The 27793-nt window shown below is 34.0% G+C and overlaps 1 protein-coding gene across 1 annotated transcript in view; it reads left to right on the forward strand.

Moving 5' to 3' along the window:
- LOC140148649 (calcium/calmodulin-dependent protein kinase type 1-like) overlaps positions 1-12705 on the forward strand; it is a 285030-nt gene extending 272325 nt beyond the window's left edge. Inside the window, 1 exon segment of the mRNA XM_072170681.1 lies at positions 12419-12705. Within this exon segment, the coding sequence (XP_072026782.1) occupies positions 12419-12583 (165 nt within the window). The 3' untranslated portion in view covers positions 12584-12705.
- Positions 12706-27793: the final 15088 nt, after the last annotated feature.

Here is a 27793-nt window from a genome sequence, read left to right on the forward strand (position 1 = left end):
ACAGGAAAGAATTGCACTCAAAAGAGAAATCTTTCGCATCAACACATTCACAACATTGTTGTCAACTCGTCATTTTGATTGTATTTTGCATTTTTCTCACTATGGAAGTGATCACATATAGCAGCTATTTTAGATACTTGTTTTGGAAATAAACATCTGCATTTTGTAGCAACTAATATTGAGAAATACCGTAGAAAAGGGACACCACAGACTTGCTTGAAGACAGCAGATGAAAAACTATCCTACTTTATTTACTTGAAATCTAAGAATAGACTCAGACTCTATCATATTTGTCCTCCCAGAGGCATTGGTTGAGGGGATGCACAAAGCAGATCTAGGCTGTTATCTAGCTAAACAGAGCCTCTGATCCCTCTGTTCGTGTGAGTCTTTATGTGCTGTGAGCGTGATGTTACAGAAAGGCTCTTTTTGATACTAGATTTGGGCGTGATCCATCATGTCATTGTGATTTTTTGGTTTGAGTTGATTTGTTTGGGTATGACAACCCTAGATAACCCAATAAAGCCTCTTGTGAAGCTTGTTTCTATTGGGATCCATTAGAACACAGGGACAGGTTGAGACAGTCGGGGGTAACACCCTACTCTTCTTGAAACTGACTGCAAGCTACATGTACAGGTATGGCTATTCTATTTTCAGGATCGATGGCTTAGCGTTCCTCCCGAAGGTCGAAATTCTTTTGTTCATTTACCCAACTCTAAATGCAACATGGGGAAAGCAGAAGTCCGAATTTAAGCCACAAAAATTCAGGCTTTCTTTTTACAGGTCATACCCAGCAAGTTTCCACCGCCGGGAATCAAACCTGGGACCTCATCTGCCAGAAGCAAGAATTCTATAACCAATGAGCAATGCTCCCTCATTCAGGTTCATTCTGGATATTAAACTAAACTTGCGCATCATCAAGATGTTGAAAAGAATTAAACAAGACACTCTCACACACACCCCCACAAGTCCACTCTTGATAGATTGAGGATATACACTGTTTAATCTGATTAAATTGATTTCGTACCTGCAGTTTGTTATCTCACTTGTTGAAAATGAATTCAGAATCTTCCAGGTTTGAATGATTCTTTAAAAGATTGGTGTCATCAAACAGATTACACAGAGTAAAATTGCTTAGCATGAGATGGTCCACTCACCTGCATTCAACGGTGGTCATTGTGTGTCATGGATTGGTAAAAGTCTGCACTGACCATGGTGTTGGGAGAACATTGTGTGATTGATATCCATAAAGGAGTATCTTTTTACACAGTACTAGATAGACGATATATTGCACCCATTTTCATTCAATCCTATTAATATTGATCATATCAAATTCAATTCTTTTAAAACTAGTGAGGTATCATTATTGCAGCTAACAAAACTCTCCACACATTTATGTTATTGCTTTTGATTAATCGTGCTACAAATGTATTTCAAAGAATAATGGCCTCTTTCCAATTGGATATTTTAAAGATACACAGATGTTCCATGAGCTTCAGGAAGGTATATGGAGAAGATATAAAGCTTGTGGTTCATATAAGTATTGCTACATGATAGGACCATGTTGTTGCTTACCAGGGCTACAACCGCTTTTATTTCAGCTGGAATTGGGCTGTTCCAGTTAAAATCCATACGCCCCCTATGGAAGGCATGACCCTAATCTCCCACACAGGGAGTGTAGATTTCAAATGGGGTTACCTGAATGGGTGACTCCATTTGAAATCTACACCCCTGTGTGGAAGATTAAGGTCATGTCTTCCATAGAGGGTGTATGGATTTCAACTGAATAGCCCATTTGAGGTTGATGAACTCAGTTTCAATATCCCATTTCCCTGAGGTGTAGTTCACTGACATTATGTTCATAGCAAATTTAGGCCTCACGTGACAAGCATTCTGAATGTTTTGGTATATGTTGTCTCCAAATCTTTTGAAATAAAGGTAGAAAATGAGATATTTCACAATTTCATGTAGTATGACTTTTATGAGGTAAATTGATAATCATGATAATGGAATATTTGATCTCATTTTTCAGCGAGCATGTTGTGTCGATATCAAGTTACAGAAATGATGGGCATAATTGTTCAGAGTTTGTTGGTAGGACATGAATGTGTGGTCCAAATTTTATGAAAGAAACATTGTTTAAGAAGAATTTTGCACCACCTTCACAGTTAAATGTAAGACATCTTTGACCACATTGATGGACAGTTCTAATATATATCTGAATATATTGAAATTCAAATTTTAAATAGTTGTAAAAGTATATAAATGGATAGAGTTCAGTTCATCATCTACATACAATAGTACCAAAAGCCAGTGTGTGCATGTGACCTCTGGCCACCTGTTCCCTTTCCTAACCTTCATAATTTCCTGAAAAATCGCTCATTTTTGACCAAATTTGAAGCAAAATGATTGGCGCAAACCAAAATGTTGCAGCTGTCGAGTTACTGTGCATATGCCTTGGGTCTGGATTTTTGTCACCCACAACTGTGTAAAACTTACGTTATAGAAAAGTATATGTGTGCCTGCTAGAATATGCTTTTTCATCTGGCAACTCTAGATTTTTTATCTGTTTTGTGTAAAATGATGACACTCATGTTCCTGTGATTTAGTCTAGATCCCTCGGTTTAACACTTGACACAATTATCAGTACTCTAATAGATCTGCAAAGAGGAGAGCAACTATAAACCAGGTTAATCTATTGGAAGTGGAAGATGCAGTATTCTTTGAGCATTAATGAGCTTGATACACATGCTATTGGAGCTTAGTGGGTCACGTATCCTGTAATGTAGTATGTAATTGATACCCTGATAGACCTTATGCATGTAGTTGAGACTGACTGAGTGTGCTTGGTAAAATGGTGTTCAATAAAGATGTTTTGAATGCATCACCATGTCTGATAGCATTTGACATAAATATAATGTACATTTGTGAAGAATGTGATATGCTCATTGAGATCAGTGACATATATGCATGTCAAGCAGTGTGGAGAGGTGGATATTACATGTCACTTGCATTCTTACATGAAAAGGATTCATATTTGCAAAATCAATGTGTAATTGATTAAATTATATGTTGTGGTGTGATATCATTAGAAAGACATGTCCCAGGTTGTGAAAAATGGATACCAGTTATATAAAGAGTTGAGGGAATTAACTTTAGGAAGATACGGTGTATTTGATCAGATTTTGATTGGAGTCATGCAGCCGTAATTTCTAAAGGTATATAATATATTATGTTTGTGTTAAGTTAAGGAGTTAAGGCAATAAAAATCTGATTTTGGCTAGAATCGTGCAGCTCTAATTTCTGAAGGTATATGTTTAATGAGATCCATCTGATTTTGGTTGGAGTCATGCTGCTCTAATTTCTAAAGGTATATGGAAAACTGAATGCAAGAATCAGCAAGATGCATGGAACTATCATAAAAGCCATGAGAGAGGCATACAAGATTCAGTTAGATAATAGTCTCTGCTGCAAACAATACACAGTTGCAAAAGAGATTGATCACATAAGCTTATTTTTGGAAAACAGGAAATGGAGGGTATGAGATTTTTCTATCATGGAGGTCAATAAAATATGGCTCGATCATCAAATATCATAGCAGCCAATATATTGCAGCCGTATGCATAACATTCATAAGTGCACTTCCCCCATGCATATATAACAAAATAATATGGAATCCATACAGCAATTTTGAATCCAAATTTGCTGCTCTGAACAAATTTAGATTCAAATGCATAGTGATGTATGGCAAGTAATGCACATTTATTTGGATCCGATTCATTGTGGATTCAGAGGTGTCACTGTGAAAATCCACTGTGACTAGCCCATGAGACTAATAGGTAATATTAAATCTTGATCATGAATGTAATAGCATGATGCAGATAGCAAGGATATATAGAGGAGGAACATGCATGCAATAGGCACTCCAGGCATCTCTTGCACTGATGCTCTCCCAAGTCCTAACTTTATTTGGATCATAGCAATTCTTATGCTGATATGAAAAATCCTGCTTTTTAATGGCCAATTTTTGCTTTGTGCTTTATAAGAGCGGTATTATGAAGAACAAAATTCATAATGGTTTACTTCAATTTTAGCTAATCAAAATGGAACAAAATTGGAACAGAATTAATGTTTTCGGTTGAAACAATGTTGCAGCTATGTATCAAATCAAACAAAGAACATAATAAGAACAAATATACATAATAAATAGAGCAAGAGAAAATACAGAAGGGGAAAGACTGAGCAAAGGGATATTGATAGAGAATGAGAGAGGAGAGAGAAAGATATGGGGAAGGGGAGAGCAGTGTAAATACAGAGGGTTCCACTTTGAGTGTAATGGATAACCCTAATTGGTATACTGAGCTTGTACATGCCTATGGTAATCCATCTTATCCTGTCAGCGGATATGGGTTCTGTGTGTATTGAATCTCTTCAATCATGGTCAACTCATGGGAATAATCTTTTGATTGGATGTCATCTTGAATCAAGTGTACAGGCTGTAACAAAAAACATTTACAATTAGATTTTGTTTATGATTGTGAATTATCCTTCCTCTTGTTGTGCCTTTTTAAGGGTTCCAATATGTTGTAATAAAATTTGCTACCCTAAACAATACATATAATCTATTATTAGCTATCTACCGAAGATAGCAATATACACGTAATCTATTATTAGCTATCTACTGAAGATAGCAATATACACATAATCTATTATTAGCTATCTACTGAAGATAGCAATATACACATAATTTATTATTAGCTATCTACTGAAGATAGCAATGTACACATAATCTATTATTAGCTATCTACCGAAGATAGCAATATACACATAATCTATTATTAGCTATCTACTGAAGATAGCAATATACACATAATCTATTATTAGCTATCTACTGAAGATAGCAATATACACATAATCTTTTATTAGCTATCTACTGAAGATAGCAATTACACATAATCTATTATTAGCTATCTATTGAAGATAGCAATATACACATAATCTATTATTAGCTATCTACTGAAGATAGCAATATACACATAATCTTTTATTAGCTATCTACCGAAGATAGCAATATACACATAATCTATTATTAGCTATCTACCGAAGATAGTAATATACACATAATCTATTATTAGCTATCTACTGAAGATAGCAATATACACATAATCTATTATTAGCTATCTACCGAAGATAGCAATATACACATAATCTATTATTAGCTATCTACCGAAGATAGCAATATACACATAATCTATTATTAGCTCTCTACCGAAGATAGCAATTACACATAATCTATTATTAGCTATCTACCGAAGATAGCAATATACACATAATCTATTATTACCTATTTACCGAAGATAGCAATATACACATAATCTATTATTACCTATTTACCGAAGATAGCAATTACACATAATCTATTATTAGCTATCTACCGAAGATAGCAATTACACATAATCTATTATTAGCTATCTATTGAAGATAGCAATATACACATAATCTATTATTAGCTATCTACCGAAGATAGTAATATACACATAATCTATTATTAGCTATCTACTGAAGATAGCAATATACACATAATCTATTATTAGCTATCTACCAAGATAGCAATATACACATAATCTATTATTAGCTATCTACCAAGATAGCAATATACACATAATCTATTATTAGCTCTCTACCAAGATAGCAATTACACATAATCTATTATTAGCTATCTACCAAGATAGCAATATACACATAATCTATTATTAGCTATCTACCGAAGATAGCAATTACACATAATCTATTATTAGCTATCTACCGAAGATAGCAATATACACATAATCTATTATTACCTATTTACCGAAGATAGCAATATACACATAATCTGTTATTAGCTATCTACCGAAGATAGCAATTACACATAATCTTTTATTAGCTGTCTACCGAAGATTGCAATATACACATAATCTATTATTAGCTATCTACCGAAGATTGCAATATACACATAATCTATTATTACCTATTTACCGAAGATAGCAATATATGCATAATCTATTAGCTATCTACTGAAGATAGCAATATACACATAATCTATTATTAGGCCTAAAAAAATTGTTTGATTGGCGTAACATAAAAAAATTTAGGGTAGGTCGGTCGGCAATTAAAACACACATTTGAAGCTGTAAACCGCATATGATAAAGGTTTTAGAACTTTTTTTTCTTTTTTTGCAAAAAAATAAGAAAAAAAGCTTAGGCTCGGGCCTATTTTTAGGGTCGGTTAGGTTACGCCAATCAAGCAATTTTTTTAGGCCTTAGCTATCTACCGAAGATAGCAATGTACACATAATCTATTATTAGCTATCTACCGAAGATAGCAATATACACATAAATCTATTATTTGCTATCTAGGGTAGCAATATACACATAAATCTATTATTTGCTATCTAGGCCTACTGAAGATAGCAATGTACACAAAATATGTTATTATAGCTATCTAATACAAATAGCATACTTATAAACTATTATTAATGAAGATAGACATGCAGACATTTTCTACTAAAGATAGCAAATTAGCAATTTACACATTTATTATTAGCTATCTACTGAAGATAGCAATAAGCTTATCCCTCTATTTTTTATTTACCAATCAAGTTTCTAAATTGTAGCTAAAATTTATGTTAAAATTTAAGATGACTGTCAGTCTTGTTGTTATTACTGCACAAAATGTATGCAATTGATAATGTAGTCACTGAGGTATTCAATATGGGCTGACTAGTCTATTACCTGACTTATAATTAATTGGATACGACAGTAGCAATTTCAAAATTGTCAAGTCCTTAATATACACAATGATGCCAAAAAACGGGTTCCATCTGGTAATAGTATAGCAACCACACAATGCAACTGTTATCTACTGAAGATAGCAACATTGAAATGTAATTAATTATGATGCTCAGTAGCATGATTCTCATATAAAAGCTACATTTTCAACTGGAGCCACAGAAATCACAACACATCTTTTATCTTCAATGTTTTATATATTAAAATAAAAAACACCCTGTGCATATTTCCTGTGCACATTTCTTTGCTTTTTTATTTGAGAAAAAGAGAAAAGATTTGTCTCTCATAAAAATTTGTTTATAAGTAATATGAAATCACTAAATATCCTATGAAAATTAATCTAAAATTTTCTTAAAACTAAACATTTTCACATCTAGCCTGCTCTGCACTGATCTGACAATAAATCTAAGTAATTTGAAGCATATGTTACCATACATCCCTACAGAAAACAAACTTGTTTTTTATTTTTTTAGTCCAAGATACAATTTAATTAATGGTTTAATTTGCCAGTTTTGTCCTCATTTTTCTTAATTGAAAACAAACAACAACATCCTGTTCCCAAGGGTCCTCCTACACATAGCTGAGTGACCATCAGCACTGTTGCATCGCTATAAGGCAGTACATTGAAACTAAAGTCAGATTTATCAAGCAATCTTTTTTTAGAAATGAAATAAGAGTTAATTGCTTGAAATTGGCGAGGCATTCATCACCTGTACCACCTGCATGCAGTGTGCGTAGCAGTGGTCTTAAGGCACATCCGTCCTTTGTATCGCTCCTTTGGATTTCTCCACTTTCGTTTGCCTTCATCTATTTCCTGTTGTGATATTTCAATTAATATTCAAAGGTTTATCTCTGGTATATCTCTTTCTATCTATAATGGTTTCAAAACATATAATTTCCTATGTTATGAAGTTTAATATTTGATGTTGATTTTAAGGCTAATTTTTTTGTATAGCCTATATGGCTGCATGTTTCCGCTCACACACGTGCTCCATAGGATGTACACTGTTTCTCTATAGTAATGCTTGCAATATTATACTTATTGTTAGCTTACTTGATGAAATTTAAAATTATTCAAATTAGGTCTTGTTTTTTTGTTTTTTTTAATTAAAGGGGTATGTTTGTTATACACAACCCCATTTCAGCTTAGGTGAGTTGAGATGTTTATTACTATATTACTATATTAGAATTGTGATTTTTTTTTATGATGAAAATTTGCGCATATCAGAAAAGGTGTCAGGGTCATATGAAAGTTTTGGTGCAAATTATATTTTTGTTTGTGAAGAAGCACTTCTCAACAACATCTACCATGTTTATAGTTATCAATGCATTAATAAATGTAATGTACGAAATAAGTCATTTGTTGGCATTTTTCAATGATAACATCAGCATCATAGTGCTTTTTAATATGTATGAAAAATACATGAAGGGAAAAATAATACAATCAATCATTAAAAGTGCTTTTAAGACCAATTGTAAAAGCTACTGCTTCAACAGCCAGACAGAAGGAGAGTTCAAGAGTTATGGTATTGAGATACAAATATTAGTTTGCACTGTACAGTGATACCCACTTCTTTCACTGATAATTTTACACAGACAACACAAGCATAAGTATAACAAGTTGCTTGCAGATGTAATCAAATTTACCTGTAAGAAATGGAACCCAAATTATGTATACCCCATGGAGCAATAAAACGAAAAAAAAAACATGATAATATCGATAAATATTTCATGGTAGAACTGGAGGGCAGTAATTAGCGTGTGTTTGAGAGGAGAAATATGATGGGAATAAATCGGATCTATAGACATGATGTAGACACATAATTACCAAGCCAGTGGCTGTAGACAAAAGATCACACATTATGTTTTACGTTGATACTGGTGAAGATGTATCAAGTGTTTTTGTAGTGATGGAGGAGGAGAAAAGTGGATATTTTATTTATCTTTTGCACAGAGTTGGTAGAGATCAGTGATGCTTTACAAGAAAACGTGTCAACATGTTATTGGGATCATCAGTAATCTAACCGGATTACTAGTGCATCATTTTGTAATGGTGTTGTTGAAACATATAAAACTACTGCTGTAATTGTGACTGGCAATATTGATGACAAAATGTGTACATTTCTGTTTCGGGATATATAGATGGATCTTTCATAAAATGGATGACTCCAGGTGGTGGTGATGAAAATAGAACAGATATGCTATTTAAATATAATACGATATATTTACGATTTATTTGAGATGAAATGTACTAAAAATACCACTGCTGTGAATAGATTCATCAGGTTTGTTGATAAAGATTTCCAAGTTCATTAGTGAACCAATTATAATGTGAAACTGGACAAATTAATTATATACTTACTACTGAAGGATGCATCTCAAGACAACACAAAGTGGACTTGGAAGCAACAAGATTGAGATGATCCACATTTTTTTAAATTAGTTTAAACACTTCTGAGGGATGCATCTCAAAACTTGACAGAGTGGACTTAAAAGCAACAAGTTGAGACGATCCACATTTTTCTGGCAAGCTGGTTTTCAGTTGTGTTTAGATTATTTTCCAGTCTTCAAATGTTAATTTATACATGAAATATTTGCTCTTGGGGTACATCACAACTTATATTCTAAAATTTACGCTTTAAAAATAACATAATTATTAACATTTACAATTTTTTCAAATGTTTGAGTAATATCATCGAAAGGACAATTTGTTTCTAAAATATTTTTTATGATTGGTCACACGATGAAGAATATTTTAATAAACGTGTTAACCAAACAGCTTATTAGACCAACATTCTCATTATTTTGTGATGTGATTTTTTCCTGCCATGGCTTGATTCTTCACGTCATTTTTGAACCTAGTTACAGCTCAATGAAAGTACACACATGGTGTACTAATTGCCAAGTTAATATTAATATGTTTAAAAAATGTTAATTAGTTTAAAAAATGGACATATCCTGGGAGGACACAGGTGCCTACAAGTTCATAAAATTACAATCTTTGTAAAATGTTATTAAATCAGAAAAGAAAATGTTTAGAGTTATTTAGAAGGGTAGGTATTCATTTAAAATGTAAATCCCTTTTATTGACTTGTCATTATTTTACTTAGCTACAGCTCGAAGGAAGTGCACACCTGGGTCACTTAGGTCAAGTTAACGTTTTTTCTTTCTTTACATAATGTTAATCATCAGAATGCAAATTTGCATAAAGTGCACACAGGTGCCTACAATTTCATATAATTACAATGTTTGTAAAATGTTATTATATCAGAAAAGAAAATGTTTAGAGATATTTAGAAGGGTAGGTATTCATTTAAAATGTAAATCCCTTTTATTGACTTGTCATTATTTTACTTAGTTACAGCTCGAAGGAAGTGCACACCTGGTTCACTTAGGTCAAGTTAACGTTTTTTTCTTTCTTTACATAATGTTAAGGGCTGGGGTATGAACGTTTGGACAGTATTTATTGTGGGACATTAGAGCACATCAGACATATAGAATTGCATTCTGAATACGAAGAATGGCCTTCTGATATCAAATAATTTTGATTTTTGAAATTCGCAATGTAATACACATTTTATGGCAAATCATTAAAATTGATATTTTTGATATTTAACAGTACTCAAAGTAAACTTTATAAATCTGATGATTTATACTTAAAGTGTTTGTAGGTGGGATGAAAAGCCAACGATCAATTGAAAATTTTGACCTTTCATATTGAAGATATGGATTTTTTTCCCAAAACACCAAAAAAAATTTGGTCTTTTGGGAAAAAATCCATATCTTCAATATGAAAGGTCAAAATTTTCAATTGATCGTCGGCTTTTCCTCCCAGCTACATACACTTTAAGACTATATCATTAAATTTATAAAATTTACTTCGAGGACTGTTATATCTCCAAATGTGAAAAATATCAAATTTTAATAATTTGTCATAAAATTTGTATTATATCGTGAATTTCATAAAAGGAAAATTATTTGATATCAGAAAGACATTCTTCGTATTCAGAATACAATTCGATAGGTCTGATGTGCTCTCATGTCCCACAAAAAATGCTGTTGAAACGCTCAAAACGCTCATTCCAGTTCCCTTAAGCATCAGAATGCAAATTTGCATAAAGTGCACACAGGTGCCTACAATTTCATAAAATTACAATGTTTGTAAGATATTAATTAGAAGAGAAAATATTTGGATTTATTTAGATGGATATATTTTCATTTAAAGTTAAAACCATTTAATTGAATTGATAAAAGTACACGGCTGGTTTATTGACATTAAGTTAAATTAAAGCCATATTATAACATTTGCTGAGGAGGACGCCCTCACTGATTTTTTTTAATTCACTTTTTTACACGATTATATTGTACTTTATTAAACCAATATACCCTGCAAAATTCAAAACTCTAGGTGCTGTAGTTTTGTCAAAATCCGAGATTTTGAATAAAGTGCCGGAACCGGCGTCTTATTATTACGATGGAATTATTAGTCGAACGCATACACGATGTTCATAACACACAGTACACACGGCGTGCGGGCCGGTGATCTACACAACAAAGGGTCGTACCATAACATGTCCGAAGGAGTGGTACGTATTGACGACATACGCGCAGGTAGTAAATTCCAATTTACTTTGCTTTGCCGTAGTTGTTCGGCTCAAAAATAAAAGGGGATATATCTGACAGTAAAAACTAACATTTTATGTCAAAGAATTGCTAATCTATTTTGTATGATAATGTTATAATATTGCTTTAAATGATATTATGTTTATAAATGTTAATATAAATGCAAACTCTGGAAAGTTGTATAAAATACACACATTATACCGCTGTGCCCTCATGCCTGTTGCGCATCCGCTCGTCCACGCCTTCCCGAGGCTTTCCCCCACGAGCGATCAAAAAATTGGGAAGAAAGAGCGTTGACAGAGGCGTTGTAAGGCAATATTTGCTTGATTTTTTTGCAAAATTGAATGTTTGATTGATTACCACAAATTAAGCCTTTTTTTATAGGATTTTTTTGACTCGATCTGTCTTACTTTGTGGATGAACTTCTTTAATTTCCCCTTCATTAGTGTGGTTGAAACTTGAATAGTATAGAAATATTTTAAGCACAGATTTTTCATTCTCACTGCACTTGATTTTTATTACCACTGTACGAACGTGCCAGGAGGCACATTAAAATAGCCTATGACCACTTTAGGTAAAAGGTATAGAATGTAAAATCATTTTGGGACTATTTGCCCAGATAAGAAGTGGGTTAGTGTAATACTGTGAGACAGGTGAAGTCATGAGTAGGGTGAAAAGTGATAAGATATTGCTGCAACAGGCTCTTCCAGTTGAAATATATACACCCTTTGTGGAGGACATGATCTTAATCTTCCACACTTGGAATGTGAATTTTAAATGGGATTACCTGAATGGGGGACTCTATTTGAAATCTGCACCCCTTATGTGGGAGAATAAGGTCATGTCTTCTATAAGGGATATGGATTTCAACTGAAATAACCCAATGGTAAACAAGTCTTTTGGGTAATCATTTATCCTCATGAACAAAAGTTAAGTCATTTTTTTCTTGCTTTCTTTGTTTTCATTCCAGCAAGCTTTCAATGCCACTGCCGTTGTACGTCACATGCGCAAACTCAACCTGGGACAGCTCACAGCAGCCGCAGCCACAGCTAATGCAAAAGCAGCTAACACAAATAATAACGACAGAAAGCCATCGCCGGGAAAAGCAAAAATTACGGTGACAACAGACAGCTGAGCTCCCTCTCACTGACCATATACCCACCAACAGAATCTGTTGTTGTATACTGCTCGTTTTGTTTCTCTTCATTTCACTCGCATTTTATTTCGATGCAGACACTATTGGCTGTTCTTTGCAGTGGGCAGATCGGAAAAAGAAAAGCCCTTCTGGAGTTCTCAAGGAGAGCTATAGGAGAGCTTTTTTTAAAAATAAAAATCAAGATAATGTCAAGTTGTAGTGAATGTTTCTTGAGAATGGCCAAATTCATAGGGTTATCCTTCGTGTAAAATTGCAGAGATTAAGACTAGCACAGAAAATCTTCTATTGAATGATTGTACAGCTTTATTCCATAAGCTGTGCAATTCCTCAATGAAGTATTTACACCAGTCTTAACTCATGAATATCTTACACTAAGGATACACAAAATCATACTTATACTGTGTTTCAGGAGAGTTGATCTCACTCTCCTTATAAGATGTTGTCTCATTATGGTGGACGCATTTGAGGTAATGTAGATAATATTATGTGTCCTGTAATTAAGTTGGGACAATTAATTATTGTCATCAAAGAACCAGTTGGATAAGTAGAAGTAAGCTATTTCACATGGTGCTTGAACGTTAAATTAATAAAAAGTTTTTTTCCCATTTCACTTTGATGATCGAAATAGTGAGCCACTCATAGCGCAAACATGGCTGTCCATTCAATTGTACATGGAATTGATTAACAATATTGACTTCCAGGGTTTACAGTGCACATTTAAATTTTGGTGGTCAGCACATTAGTTTATATCCAAGTAATTATGCCTGCATTGTCCAAGTTTAAGCCTAACAAGATCATTGCTTAGCTTCAATTGTAACTGGCAAGGATTGAATTTGGACATAGCTAGCAACTGTGAAATATGAAGTAAAAGGATCATTTTGACACTGCAGTTTTAAGAGTGTATATTCCAGTGCTAGCAACACATTCTCCTCCATCAAATAAAATACTAGAATGTTCATTTGACATTGTATGTGGTGGAACAACATTATACAAGCATCCACTGTTAATTGGCTGTGATCAGCTATAATCGCAGGCAGAGATAAACTCGGAATGTGTTGCATCTGATGTTGGGGCAGAGGTGCGCTGTGATTGTTTCCTGACATGCGCAGTGTGATATATTTCATCTGATTGGCAAGATGTCAGACGCAACATTCCAAGTTAATCACTGGAGGTGATTATATAAGTATTCAAATACATATCTTATGAACCACTATAGTTAAAGATAGAAATAATATACCAAACTACATGGCATGGTTTTTGAATTCCACTAAAATGCATGGATATTTTGGAATGTGTGAGAATTCATAGGCATCTTTCAATACACAAATTCCAATTATTACTTCAACCATTATTGGTGAACGACATATGGTATAAAAGACTAACAATATATGCCTCTAAATATTTTCAACAATAAGGTATATTGCTGGTAGCGATCGATAAGCAAAAGTGATGCATGCTGGGAAGGAAAAGAGCTAAAATTTGTGATCTCTGGTGACAAATTGAGCACTTTTCATTCCCAACATGCATTGCCCATCGATCTCGGTCAGCAATATACACTATCCACTTCATAACTATCAGGATCGTTGGTGAGAAGTTTGAACAAATGATGCTGATGACGGAGTCAATAATGTGCATATGTTTTTCCCACATTACATACAAATGTGATAAAATATATGTGGAAATGACAACCAGTAGATAGATCATCAGCTTGAGTGTACAGTATATTGATTAAATTCCATTATGTGGTATAAAGTATGACAGCTAGTATACTGTAAACCAGAATTCATTACAATTATTTCTGAAAATTCAAGACATATTTGTTTTAAAACTCGATGAAGTCATTTGACTGCATGTTAAGGAACGGAAGTTAAATGAATTGGAAGAAATATTACATAAAATACTTTATACTGTATGCGGGAATGGAGCATAATTTATAAATGATGCAGTGATGTACAGGGTGGTCCAAATGAGAAGTTAAACAATACAAATTAAAAATTGGTAGTTTTTTTTTGGACCACCTTGTGTCATAAAACCTGAAGGTGCAATTCTATTTTGATCAATCTCATTGTTAAGGGTACAGTACACTTTGTGAATTTATATCTTTGGGGTTAATCTGCTGTTTAGGTATATACACTAAGTTAGGAATAAAATGTGAGTGAAAATGTACATGCAGTGAGAAATAAATGTATCTGTCTAATATAACCACATATATACTATAATTGCTTATTGGTCTAAGGCATGTTATTATATATGTCATGAGAACTTGATATGGTGGAGCCTACTTATATGGAAGAATTTAAAAGCATTATCGACTGTAGATCTGCCGTCAAAACATCTACTTCATGTAACAGCTTCATATTGTGGAATGACCATTGCAAATGTGCCATTAGATGTCGAGACTGTGGGCTTTTAGTCACAATTTAGAAAATCTGTAAATCAGGATATATCATGTCAGCTAAAATCTGATGTTATTTGATACAACTTATACATGGTCTTGGGTGAAAATTAATTATGTATTATGATATCTTGTAACTTGATGTGAATATGAATTTTGATGAAATATTTGTATTCATCAGCTTGGAAACTATACTGTTGTGTGTTGGTCTTACTTAATCAGTATTAAAGAGAAAATCAAAGCAAAACAAAATCATGATACATGGACTGACACTATGTCTACTGAAGTCAATGTTTGATAGCTTCATGTTAAATTTTGTCATTTAGAGAATCTTCATTTTAACTTTTTTTTCACTCAAAGTATATTGGAGTTGAAGGGTGCAGTCTTAAACTTGGCTAGAGCTCAGTTAATGTCAATCATAAGCAGCTCATGATATGATTGGTCAATTAAAGCACCAAACTTACATGGGCTGAAAATGTTGTATGTTAGCCACCCGCTCTGAGTTATGATCCTGCAATCATTTTGAATCAGACAGTGGGTATTTTAGTGAGACTATAGTTTAAAATGGTCTTTGCATATCTACTGCACTGATGGAAAATTCATTTACATCAGTGAGTCCGGATCGGTTCGTACTTTGCTTGTTTCTATTTAACATGCTGTTAGTATATGGCAACCCAGTGAGGTCAGCACAAAAGAGTATATTTCCACCCTTAACCCATGTAGTATTTAAAGGCACTAAATGAAGTATATACTATCTCTTGTATATAAATACCAAAAACAAGTGTCTTTGTCTTCTTTTTTCCAATAGATTAATCATTATTCTCAATAAATTAATATATTTCTATCAGATATATTTCTAATTATTCCCTTCCTTGCTATTTAGCTACATTCTCATCTTTTTATGTACAATATTGAAGAAAACAAAATGGGTAAGCTTCAGATTTTGGACAGAATAAAATATGCATGGTAATTTCAAGGTTTGGAGATTACAAGTATTTGATTTGTTCCAATATTATGAAATGGGTAGTAATATCACTGTGAATCATTGTGAGTTTAATATCATTTGGCAAGTTTGAAGCAAGATAAAGGTTATTATATATTTTATATTAGAGCTAGAATTGTCTCTAATTTCAATGATTCAAGATTTTCCTATAGGCCTAGGTTCAACTTAATAGTTTTAGGACAAGTGAAGACTGAGAGTGTTTCAAGTTATCATAATATCTACCCAAAGTAATCTATATGAAGATTACCATTTCTAGAAAATGCATCAGGTGCGTGTCGTCATATTGTGTACAAAAAGATGAGAATTGTACAGAGACTGCCTATGGCAGCATCCTAGTGCCTTGCATAAGCAAATCATATTTGGTGCAACACATCCTTTGTGGTGACATGGACTTTAAGCCACAAATATTTATCATTTATCTGGGTCTGAAGCCATGGGTACTAAGTAATAAACAACTTGTAAATTTTGTTTCAAATTTAAGAGATGGCTTTGGTCCCTCTCAGGCCTGTATATTATGTATTTGTGGGTATGCATGCTTGTCTCCGACAGTTTTACTGGAAAAAAAACCACCTGTTTGTTGCGATTTTTTTAATTTATTGCCCCTTTTCTCAAAAATGGCAAAGATATAATGGTAATTATTATGAGCAATGCAAAGACTTTTTTTTATTCATCATTTACTACTCATAAACTTCTCTGTAGGTTGAGATATCATTTCTTGCTCTGGAAAAGATATAAAGATCAAACACAATAACAGTATGATCATGATTATTTTAGTTCTGCAATTCATAGATAAAAAATTAATGTGTTTTGAAATTTGAAAATTAACCCCTCATTGTTTTCCACAAATTACATTTCTTTATCAGAAAACACTCCTTTTTTTTGTTGCTTTAATTGGAGGCAAGGATGCATACCTACATAATATGGGGTGCATAGGCTGAGGAAAATTTTATTCTGTGATAAAATTATGAATTGAATGTAAAATACCTTCCTAAACTTTGTTAAAATGTGATTTTTGATGGTTTTGATTGGACTTGGTTGCTATTTTAAAGAAAAACTTGATTCTTAAGCAAATTTAACATAAAGAGGAAAAATGTTTGAGTTTTATGATAAAGTATGACAATTTAATTTTGACATTAATTTAACAAAAATACTAACAAAATTGGGGAAAAACATGAGGAAGAAAACATGGACCTATAATGCTTAGCATGATTTAAAAATAGGGTGATTGAGCCTTGGTTACACTTATGGTAACATTGATTAGTGGTCTACATCTTGATTTACTGAATTGTATATCTGTTTAACAACTTTAAAAATATGATCAACTCAAAACGTGTTTGCTTTCAAAATGTAAAACTTGCTAGACTCAGTGTTAAATATATAAAATAAACCTTATAGGCTTCCGATTGGTGGAAGACATTGTAATATATTTCCCTATCTTAACCACCAAAAGAAACTATAAAAACTTCCATATGGTTTTGTTTACTACGTACTACAAAGGACTAAACCTTTCATATTTCTGCCTGTAGAGGGCAGTCTGTACATTTGTTGTAAAGAAATCCCAACGACATGATGTCAGGGCTCTAGAGAAAGATAGAGAGAATATATTGAAATTCTAGGTATTTTGTAGATTATTTTATTGTAAATTCTGCATTACTATTATCATTATTGTTACTATTATCATTATTGTTATACATGCATCTTCCCAGCTCCATGCAGATATCTATAATAATAATAACCAGTTGATGGTCTTATTTTGTAAACTTGAGTTTATCTGACCAACTAGCAAAAAATCTTGTCTTTTTCTGTTTTCAGCAGATGATGTAGCATATAATGTTCAGATCAAGTTTGTGTAGCACGCAAGTGTAGCGTTAAATGCTGTACTAGCTAAAATGTAGCAATTCCTGATCTTTAACAAATAATTATTATGTTTGGTATTGTCCAGTCTCATAGTTGTTGAATGAAAAATGGCTTCATCTCATATATTTAAATATTTTAACTTATTTGAAAAATTGATTATTACTCCAAGATGTTGACATATCATTTTTGCTAAGAAGTGTATCAAGTTTATTGGGCTTAAGTCATATGCTACAAACCATTTTGCCCCAACATATTTTGCCCCAACATATTTTGCCCCTTTCAAAGCCAATTAGTTTGATAGATTTAAATAATCACCCACTTATGTGGTCAAGTTTCTTCCTATTTGTAGTCATACTTAGGGCCTTGTTTTATATAATGTTTACATTCTTATTTTATGTAATGCTTAGCAGTGTTCCCTCCAAGGATTTTGTCGCCGGGACAGTATGGCTAATCTTAAGAAATTCTGGCACAAAGGGGAAAGGTCTTAAAGTGCGAGCCCGTAACGGGTATAGACCAGGCCCTGACTCGATAATTATTACCATTTTTTTTGTGCAGCGGACAATGTACTAAGCATTAAGGATTGAACAAATTTTCAGGAATTCAGAGACAGCAAATTTTTTTGGTTTTTTGTAAGTGAGCAAAAACTGCAGAATCTTTTTTTTTTCTTTGGCGGCCTTGCACCGATTCTTGAAAGCGCTGCCCCAATTGTGTGACATACGGCCTTCGCGGGAACATCGATGCTTTGACCCTTGGTATAGTTATAATAAATAGTTAGTAAACACAAAATATTTGGTCATCAAAGGTTTTTGTTTATCAAATGTAGGATGTCAGGGAAACTCAACTTTACACAAAAGAGGACACAAGGAAAGTTTCACAAAGCCAAATAGCTCTACAGTCATCTAGGCCTAGGTGTTTCTAACACCATTTTCAATGTGTGTGTTTCTGTATCATAAAAAGTTTTTGTACAGCCAAAACTGTTAAATTGACTATTGACGTGGAATTTGTACATAATTTGACAGCTAACTCTTGTGATGTGTAACCAAGAAAAGTAGACAATAGACATTGTATTTATTGTTTTCTTTCTTTCTTATAGTCATTAATATTATTTTTGAGTTGACAAGTGACTTTTTCTTATACTACTACTCACGTGTGTATTTTGAATTGGCAACCAACTGAAAAGGGAAAGTCATGCTTGGTTGCAATGTGTACTTTCTCTAAATTTGTAATTGTATATTATGTATTCTTCATTTCTACAAAGAATTTCTCATATTATAAGTGAGAAAAGGTAAAAAAAATTGTACATGTATATCTGTGGGTATTTTATAAATTAACCCACCTTTATATTTACACAAAACATTAATGTTAATGGTGTGTCAAAAAAGTAAAAATTAAAATGTGTATAAACTAGATATCCCACAATGCAGCATTCCATCCTGGTTGCCATGGTACCAGGGCTTTAGTTGTATTGTGGTGTGTTTTAAAATGGGCAAATAGTTCTAGGTAGTATTTGATCTACTATAGTTAATATCCAGCCTTTATTCAGACATTCCAAGACAAACTATCAAAGATTCTTTTAAAATGATCATTATATTGTGCTTTGAAATTGATTTAGAGATATTATTATGACAGTCGGTATACATTTTAATGGAGAATGAGTAGGCTGGACTATACTTTGCCCATTTTAGACTTGTATTGTTCCCCAATCATCAATTATTTTGTATAGTGCTTCTTGAGTATTTTGTTTCGTCTTCATCGGACATTTTCAATGTTTCCTGGTTTTTATTCAGGGAAAGTAGCATTATGTGTACAATGCTAGGTTTAGTACTGCTTGTTCAAGTTATTTTTATTAGTACTGTCAGTTTGCAATGCAAAGACGAGTTGAAGCAAATACATACATCATATCTACCTTTAATGACTTAAAGAAGTAAATGTATTTGACCTTTTTTGTATTAATTCAGGTTGGTATTTAAGAGGCTGGTTTATAACATGTGCAAGCTGCCAGTGGCAGTATGGATTGACAGTGATGTAATTTATTTTGAAAATGATTACTTCAGCATAGATGTATAAATTGATGAAAAATGGCCAAATCATAAAGCAGGGTGTCAAAATCACAAAAGTTCAACACATTTTTGGAACAGTTGGTTAATGATGAGATCATCAAGAAATGGAGGTTGTCTTGCATGCTGTGTAACTGGCATATCCTTACAGCGACTCAACTAATGTACTATGTAATCAAAAGAACAACCTGTGGTGGTCTTGGAAATGTTTCAAATAGTCGGCCTAGTCACACAACTAATATGGTCATGCATTGAATTGATTTGAATCAGGAATAATTCTGGAACGACCGAACCTCTTTTGTCAGAAGGCATGCATGAGTGAATTATTATTAAAAGCTTCTATTGACAAATTGAAGGTACTTGACCAGATTGAGCCTCATTCCCCCACCAAAATGCAGATGAAAGCTCGTATTTTTCTCATAACTTCAGAGAAATTACTTTTAAGTAAAAGGCCTGCAGTATGGTGGTATGAACAAAAACATGGTAGTTTGTTGGTAATCACAGAAGTTGTGTACTTAGTGCTAAGCTCTAATTGAAGCAATGCTATGTAAATATTTAACATGTATGTACTGTTCTATGGGCCACTAGGATACATACTTCTGCTTCAGAATCCAAATCACTGAAGCAAATTAAACTCAAACTTGGAATAAGAATGTGTGGACGATGGACCTCAATGTAAGGTAGAAACCATAATAATAATTGTTACAATTGAACCACAATCTGTTCATGCACCTTTAATCCTTGACTAGACTGTCGACTGACATACTAGTTTAACCAGACTAAGCGCAAATGGGCAGACTGACTGACACACATACAGACTGACAGATGTATACATGTCCTGACAAAGACAGGTAGCAAAGATTCACTGCAGACCTGCAAATTGACACAGACCCTTTAAGACAGCATGACACACACTGGCACATCCAAAGTGTGCACTGACAATGATCTACTGACAGACTCATAGACTGACAGATATATAGAGACACAGGCTGACCTGCTTATAAAATGGTAAAAGGAAATCTACATTCAAAACCTGTAAAATGTGATGATTCAATATCTATTGGATTTGCTGTTGATTTTTTCTGCTAATGTAAACTAAACTGCATAACTTAGCCTAAAAACAACTCTGAATCGCTGACAAAAAACAAGCCAATTGTACATAAAGAACTTGAAACATACATGATCAGACGATATATACACTACCATAATACAAAATGATCACATGCAAACTGCATGAAAGAAATTGAAAATGATGTGCAAAAAGACACAGCAACACCGCTAATATGCACAACATCATTAAAAAGATGACATAATCAGCCTTTTGATTGCACCTGTAAATGTCTACTTTTCTTTGTGGTCTTGTGAAAGCAGTTCCCGAAGCAGTTACACTGCATTAAAATAATGAAGTTTACAATTCATTAAAATGACGACTACAATAGTGCGTCTCGTCTCAAGTTAAGAGAAATGCCATGTTTGATTTTGCAGTGGCAGATTAGAATCAGTGCATGTGTGCGGGTACATAGCCTGCATAGGGACAAATCATCCTTCTACGCATGTGTACACATGTCGTAGGATTAGGTTAGCGGGCGTGATTCGAATCGGCCACTGAAATCCAACATGGCGTTACTCTCAACTTGAGATGAGAAGGACCATAGACTACTTTCGCTACTTGAAAAAAATGTATTTCATCTTGACAGTGACAAACCATTTCAAGGTGATGTGATGGAACAGAATGGTCTCTTATTGGCCATAATCACTGTTCATTTCTGGTAACTACCTACATGTAGTCAACAAGTTACTTTAATAATGAAAACCCTGTGAAACTTTGGCAATTGGCATATTAATACTTCTTGAGATATGACAAAACCATTTTGATCGATCACATCACATTGAAGTTTATGACTCGACTCAATTCTAAATGACATTGACTATACAGTTGCTTGCAGTGAAGAACCGACTTGTTTCCTTTTGTCCCACAATCATAACAACAGACCAGTAATCTGATCGGCTGATTAGGCATCAAAGCTAAGGTGGGGGAGAACATGTACGCTTTAAACGGGGGAAGAACACGTACGAGGCTGAACTTTACCCACACAATTTCTCCTTTTTCAGGAGAAATACGCACAAAAAATTGCAACAAGTGTCAACTTGTAATGTAATAATTATTCTCTTCGAATAGAGAAACTTGTTTTTGCAATAGACCTGCCCTTTAACCTGACATGACTTCTTGAAAATGACGACACAAATAACTTCTTTATTATTTGCCAAGACTAGCTCAAATCGACTCCAAACACGATATAAGTCAGAGAGCTCTGTGGCAGTTGAGATTGGATAATTAAGAATTCCCTTTCTTGTATGTAACCCAAAGGTTGACAGTAAACTTGTTCACTTGATGTGTTGGGAGTGTATGGCCTTCTTTGTCTTTTTTTCTATATTTTCATTCTTTCCATAGGTCACCAAGCTCAGCATTTTAACCTGGCTTGAACGTTTTGTTCCCATCAAGACCCAAGTGTGTCTCCGTACAGTGTGACCATTTAGACAGTTCAAAATGACTTGTGACTTACTACATCAAAATCATCCAGACTGTAAGTGTAAATACACAGACTGACATGGTTCAAGCCAACTTAGCCCAAGAAAACAGTGGCTTCTGCTCAACCTTACTGTGAACGAAACACATATACCTGACTGACTTGACCTAAATACAAATTGTGACCAACTCAAGTGACTGGACCTGTGGTTGATCTACAGAAGGGCAGCTAAAATCCATTTCTTTGTAATCCTGATCTAAATTGAGCAGCTAAGACCACTTTGGCACAGAATAAACAATGCTTAATCACATTAAAACTTGTTCATTCAACCAAGTGAGCTAAGTGAAACCATTTAGATCTACAATGAACTGGATTTACAGACCGGTATAGATACCCTACATGACTTGACTGCATAATGCGTTATCCTGCTGGCCTCCATCATCAATGTTCTGGGTTGACGACACACAAATTATGTGTTAACTGTGGGGATCTGATTCTGTGCAGTTGTGACCAATTTAGTCTTTTGACCATGTTTGTTTTTGTGTGACACATTTTTAGAACATTCGGTGCACGATAAATGTTACTATGGCATTGGTAGGATACAGGTGCATCTGAAGTCATCCTATGGATGGATATGCATGTGAATATTTCCATGAGTCTGGCACTGTTTGGAATGCCTGTTTTTCAGTCATTACTTGACCAACAGTTGATAATTCAGTCCAATAATGCGTATGGTGCCAATTCTGTAGTATTTTTCCCCCGGTAGCCATTGCAGTTGGATTCAGCAAATCTCAAATTCAAGTACATCACAACCTCTTGGGGGAATGGGCCTGTTGTTAGCCACTTCACTACAATTTTTATGTTCAGGCTATCCCATTCAAAAGCAGCTAATATTAATGAGGCGCCATCCCAATTAAAAGTAATTATTTTTGGTGCCACCAACTGAATATAACTACCTTGAAATAGAATTGACTATTCTGTAGAATAAGCTCTTTAAATATTTGGTTAAGATGTATTGTCTGTAAGATGACTCAGGCTTGCATCTTCTGTTTGAAGTAAATATTAGTACTACAGTTAATTAATGCAGTCTACCAGTGCAATGAATTATAAAAAGAGTGACTGAAGTTCTTATTTCTTCAGAGTGACATGGAAATATGTTTTTATCAATATGTAATTTATAGTCTCAAAAATAGTATCATCATTTTTAGTTCTCACTGTAATAAACTTTTTGTGAACAGTATTTGTCAGAAAACAAATCTAAAAGATTTATTGCTGGGCCAACAGCAACAAGACTCAAACCTTGTGACATTAATTTAATACCTTGCCTGTAAATGTACTGAAATTTAAGCAGCATATTGGAAATTTAACACATTCTAGATACTATAATCCTGATATGGTGGGTATAGGACTCAGAAACATAAGGCCTTATGTCCATTTTGAGAGAATGGTGATTGGAGGTTTGGTTCTACTACATAACTACATGAGAGCTTGTTATACTGGCATTTTAAAGTCGACATTCATGTGAACAGTAAATCCAGTTTTATTGCTTGGCCAATAGCGACAATACTTTGAAAAGACTCAAACCTTGCAACAGTAATACCTTGTGGTAATACTTACCTGGAAATGTACTGAAATTAAAACAGCATACTGAAATTTTAACATATTATATATTATATATCGCAATGCCAATGTTGTTGGATAACAAGAATCATTGCCTACAACCGTTAGTTAGAACAAATATTGACTGCTGTATATTCGGGGCACTGTTAAAATGATAGGTCCTTGATGATTTCAAAACCATGCTATGACCCTCAGCGCTTTTGAAATAATATTTGGTACCTATTATTAAAACCATGCCCCTAATAACAGTCAATATTTGTATACTATATCATATACTATATGATTTGATGGGGCAACAAGGTCCATTATGAGGACAAGGCGATTGAAGATGTGTTCATACTATATAACTGCATGATGATTTATGATGAGTTATGAAGACAAGGCTGTTATTGGAAAGAGAATTTCATTCTAAAAATGTTAATGCCAGAATAAAAAAAAAAAAAAAAAAAATGTACATGAGGCCTTATGTTTCTGAGCCGTCAAAATCTTAAGCAGGTAAATTAAAGCAATATTTACATTTTGGGACACTATAGTTTCAGCACGGTTCTTCAGCGGTCAACCAATTTGGCGCAGTGTATGGCGTATACTGTAGTAAGCCCAGGGTAGTAAGGTCCTAATTGGCTAATTGAATCATGTTATCATGACATTAGCACCTCATTCGCTGGTCAAGCTGTATAGCATCGTGTGACCTAGTTCTTTTTATGCGATAATCAGACAGACACTGCTGAAGGAATTTGCTGAATAGTATAGAATGCTTGTATTTTTTCACCAACTTGACAGAAAAAAAATGATGATGCTATGTTACATGTTTTGTCATTACCTTTTATTTATGTTACTTAAAAGTGTGTATGAAACTGTGTGTAAGCTGCCTGTATGGTTAAAGCCTATGTAGCACTTGATTTTTCTTTTTTCTGCTGTACTTGAAACAAAGTGTGAAAATCATAATGTAATTGTAAATTATTAAAATCTGTGAAAATCATTTTAATAAAATGATTTCATCAAACATTTCAAAGTGTTTTTTTGTTTCTTTGTATTAATTTTGTAGTGAGGAAAGAATCATGGTTCTCATATCAAATTCAAATATTCTTATGGTTAATACTTTTGTCAACTGGGGTATAGCTGGCCCATTGCAAACCAATTTTTATTTGCATCCAGTGGTTAGACTAATAGCACTTGGACGCACTAGGGGATGATTTACGCACTTCACATAATAATCTGGTGCACAATTTTTGTGTTACATGTATTCAAAAGATGCTATTTTGGAACTGCCAGAAAGAGAGAGGGAGATTGCCGGCCAGTCATTAAATTTTAAAACTGCTCTACAGATACATCATATTTTTTTATGAATGAATTTTCTTACAGACTGGCGCAGCTCAAAAGAGAAAACTTGGCATTGGTAAGTGCTTAAATCATCCTCTGGTATATGTGTATCTATTCCAGATCCAATGACACCTTGTTAATTTAATTTAAATGCATTGAAATAGATATTGGTATTTTATGTCGAAAAATAAATATAAAAGGGCTGTAGTACTAGTTTTCATGCCCCTCCAGTAAACATTGGCCTAATCCTACCTCAGTCTGCCGCCTGGACAACCAATTCTTTAGAAATGCTTAGTCGCGCTAAAAGTCGATCGATACATGTAAAAATCAGCACAATTCAGAGATACACCTTTTTGCTATGAAATTAATTTTCTCGGTCAAATATAAAGCAATATTTTTTTTCTTCAGTAATGTCAGTTAAAAACTTGGTGCTTGGATATACATTTTTTTAAATCCTGGTGTTAAAATTAAGCATCAAATTGTGTCTTTTAGTGTGATATTTTTGATTTTTATAGGCCTTGAATTAAGCCTACGAGCTTTTTACGGAATTCATGTTTTAGTGTCTCAAACTAACATAGTTTGCTAAAGGAAGATATTTCCCACCTCTGTAAAGCACATCGTGTGGGTCTATATGTTATAGTTTTGTCAGAATTTCTGTTTTTGTTTTACCCTTTTTCCATTCAGTCTCCGAAAATGTCAAACTAAGTAAAAGTAGGCAATGGTGAGTACTTTTATCTCGAGAGCAACCAGCTGAAATAGTCGATATTTCCTTTGTTGTTATCCAGGTCAATTTTTCATTGAAAGCCAATTGCCCGACCAGCGATTAAATCCCCAATTGGGTGTTCTGGTTAAACATGATCAGTAGGAGCGCTATAGGTCTGGGAATTTCTTTGCTATATTGAAGTTCTGGCAACACTATAGCCATGCCGGTATTCCTATTAAACCCAGGGATATCGATCCACAATGCTAGTACTAGCCTTTAGATTTCACGTGTTGATTTAGAAATTTTTTCAGCCGACAGTGAAAGATGGTGAAATCAAAGCGGAAATTCTGACAAAACTATGATATATAGCTCACGGTGATGTGCTTTAGAAAGTTGGGAAAATCCTTCATTAGCGAACTATATTACTTTGAAAAGCTAAAAGGTTGATCCAAGAAAAAGCTCATGGGCGAGCTGAAGCCTATAAAAATCGAATATCTTACACTAAATGACTGAATTTCAGGCCTAAGTTTAACACCAGGATTAAAAAAAAAATCAGTATCAAGCATTATAGTTTTTCCAGCCATTTACTGAAAAAATGAAAATTATTGCTTTTCATTTGGCTGAGAAAAAAAATTTTACACTGAAAAGGTGTAACTCAAAATTTTGCTCATTTCAACACCAATTTCGATCGTTTGTATTGCCTCATTAAATGACTGAGTGAGCCTTGCAGAACAAAAGAATCCGTTGTGCAGGTAGCTGACTGCCTAGCACAATTATATGCATGGTGAAGCGTCACTGGAGTTGGAACAGACAATAGCACCATGCATTATGCTATGGAAATTCGGCATTGAATTATAATGCATTGCAATCAAAATAATTTACCTCTGGCATTTTTTGGCAAAGACCCAATATACAATGATAATCTGCAAATGTAGATGCGCACATGCAATGACACCTATTTTGCCAACATGCACACTTTTTGGTGTAATGCTAGGTGAATAACCTAAATTCTTTGGTTCACTATTTTCCCCTCCCTCTCAGTGGCATGCAAACAAGAAGTCAGACATTTCCTAATATAAGCTTCTATAGGGTCCACAACTTTTTAAGTTCCCCATAAATACTTTTTTAAATTAATCGAAATGCAAACGTTTAGCCTAATTTGTTTTACACATATGGACCAAATTATAGCTAAACATGTCATTGCACCCGGTCGCAATGATCATTATGTATAATGACTCCATAGGAGTTAACTCTTAAACAATACAGTAGGCCAGGTCTATTCATTCATTTAAAAAGTATGAGGGGGGAACTTAAATAGTTCGAACATATTGGTGGGTTAGTGCAGTGGTCTTCTCACTCGCTTCTCACCACTGTGGCCCGGGTTCAATTCCCCACATGTGAGTTTGCCCGTCCTTGCAGGTTTTTCTCCGGGTGCTCCGGTTTTCCTCCTGCTTCTAAAATCGGACCTCTTCCCATATCCTTGTCCCGTCATATCCGGAGGCATCCCTTGAATTTAGTAGCTTCTGAGAACTATTGGGTTTAGCCTGGCTTCGGCCGAATGTTATAAATATAAATAAATAAATAAATATTTTCACTCGCTCACCTTTTTGTTTTATTTCTTTTTTAACCTGGGACAGGAAATCAGTTGAAAACACATTTAATCATCTGTTCATCCTTGAGGCCCAAAGAAACACACGCTGGGGTGG

Source organism: Amphiura filiformis, chromosome 3, assembly GCF_039555335.1.
Source record: "Amphiura filiformis chromosome 3, Afil_fr2py, whole genome shotgun sequence".
NCBI lineage: Eukaryota > Metazoa > Echinodermata > Ophiuroidea > Amphilepidida > Amphiuridae > Amphiura > Amphiura filiformis.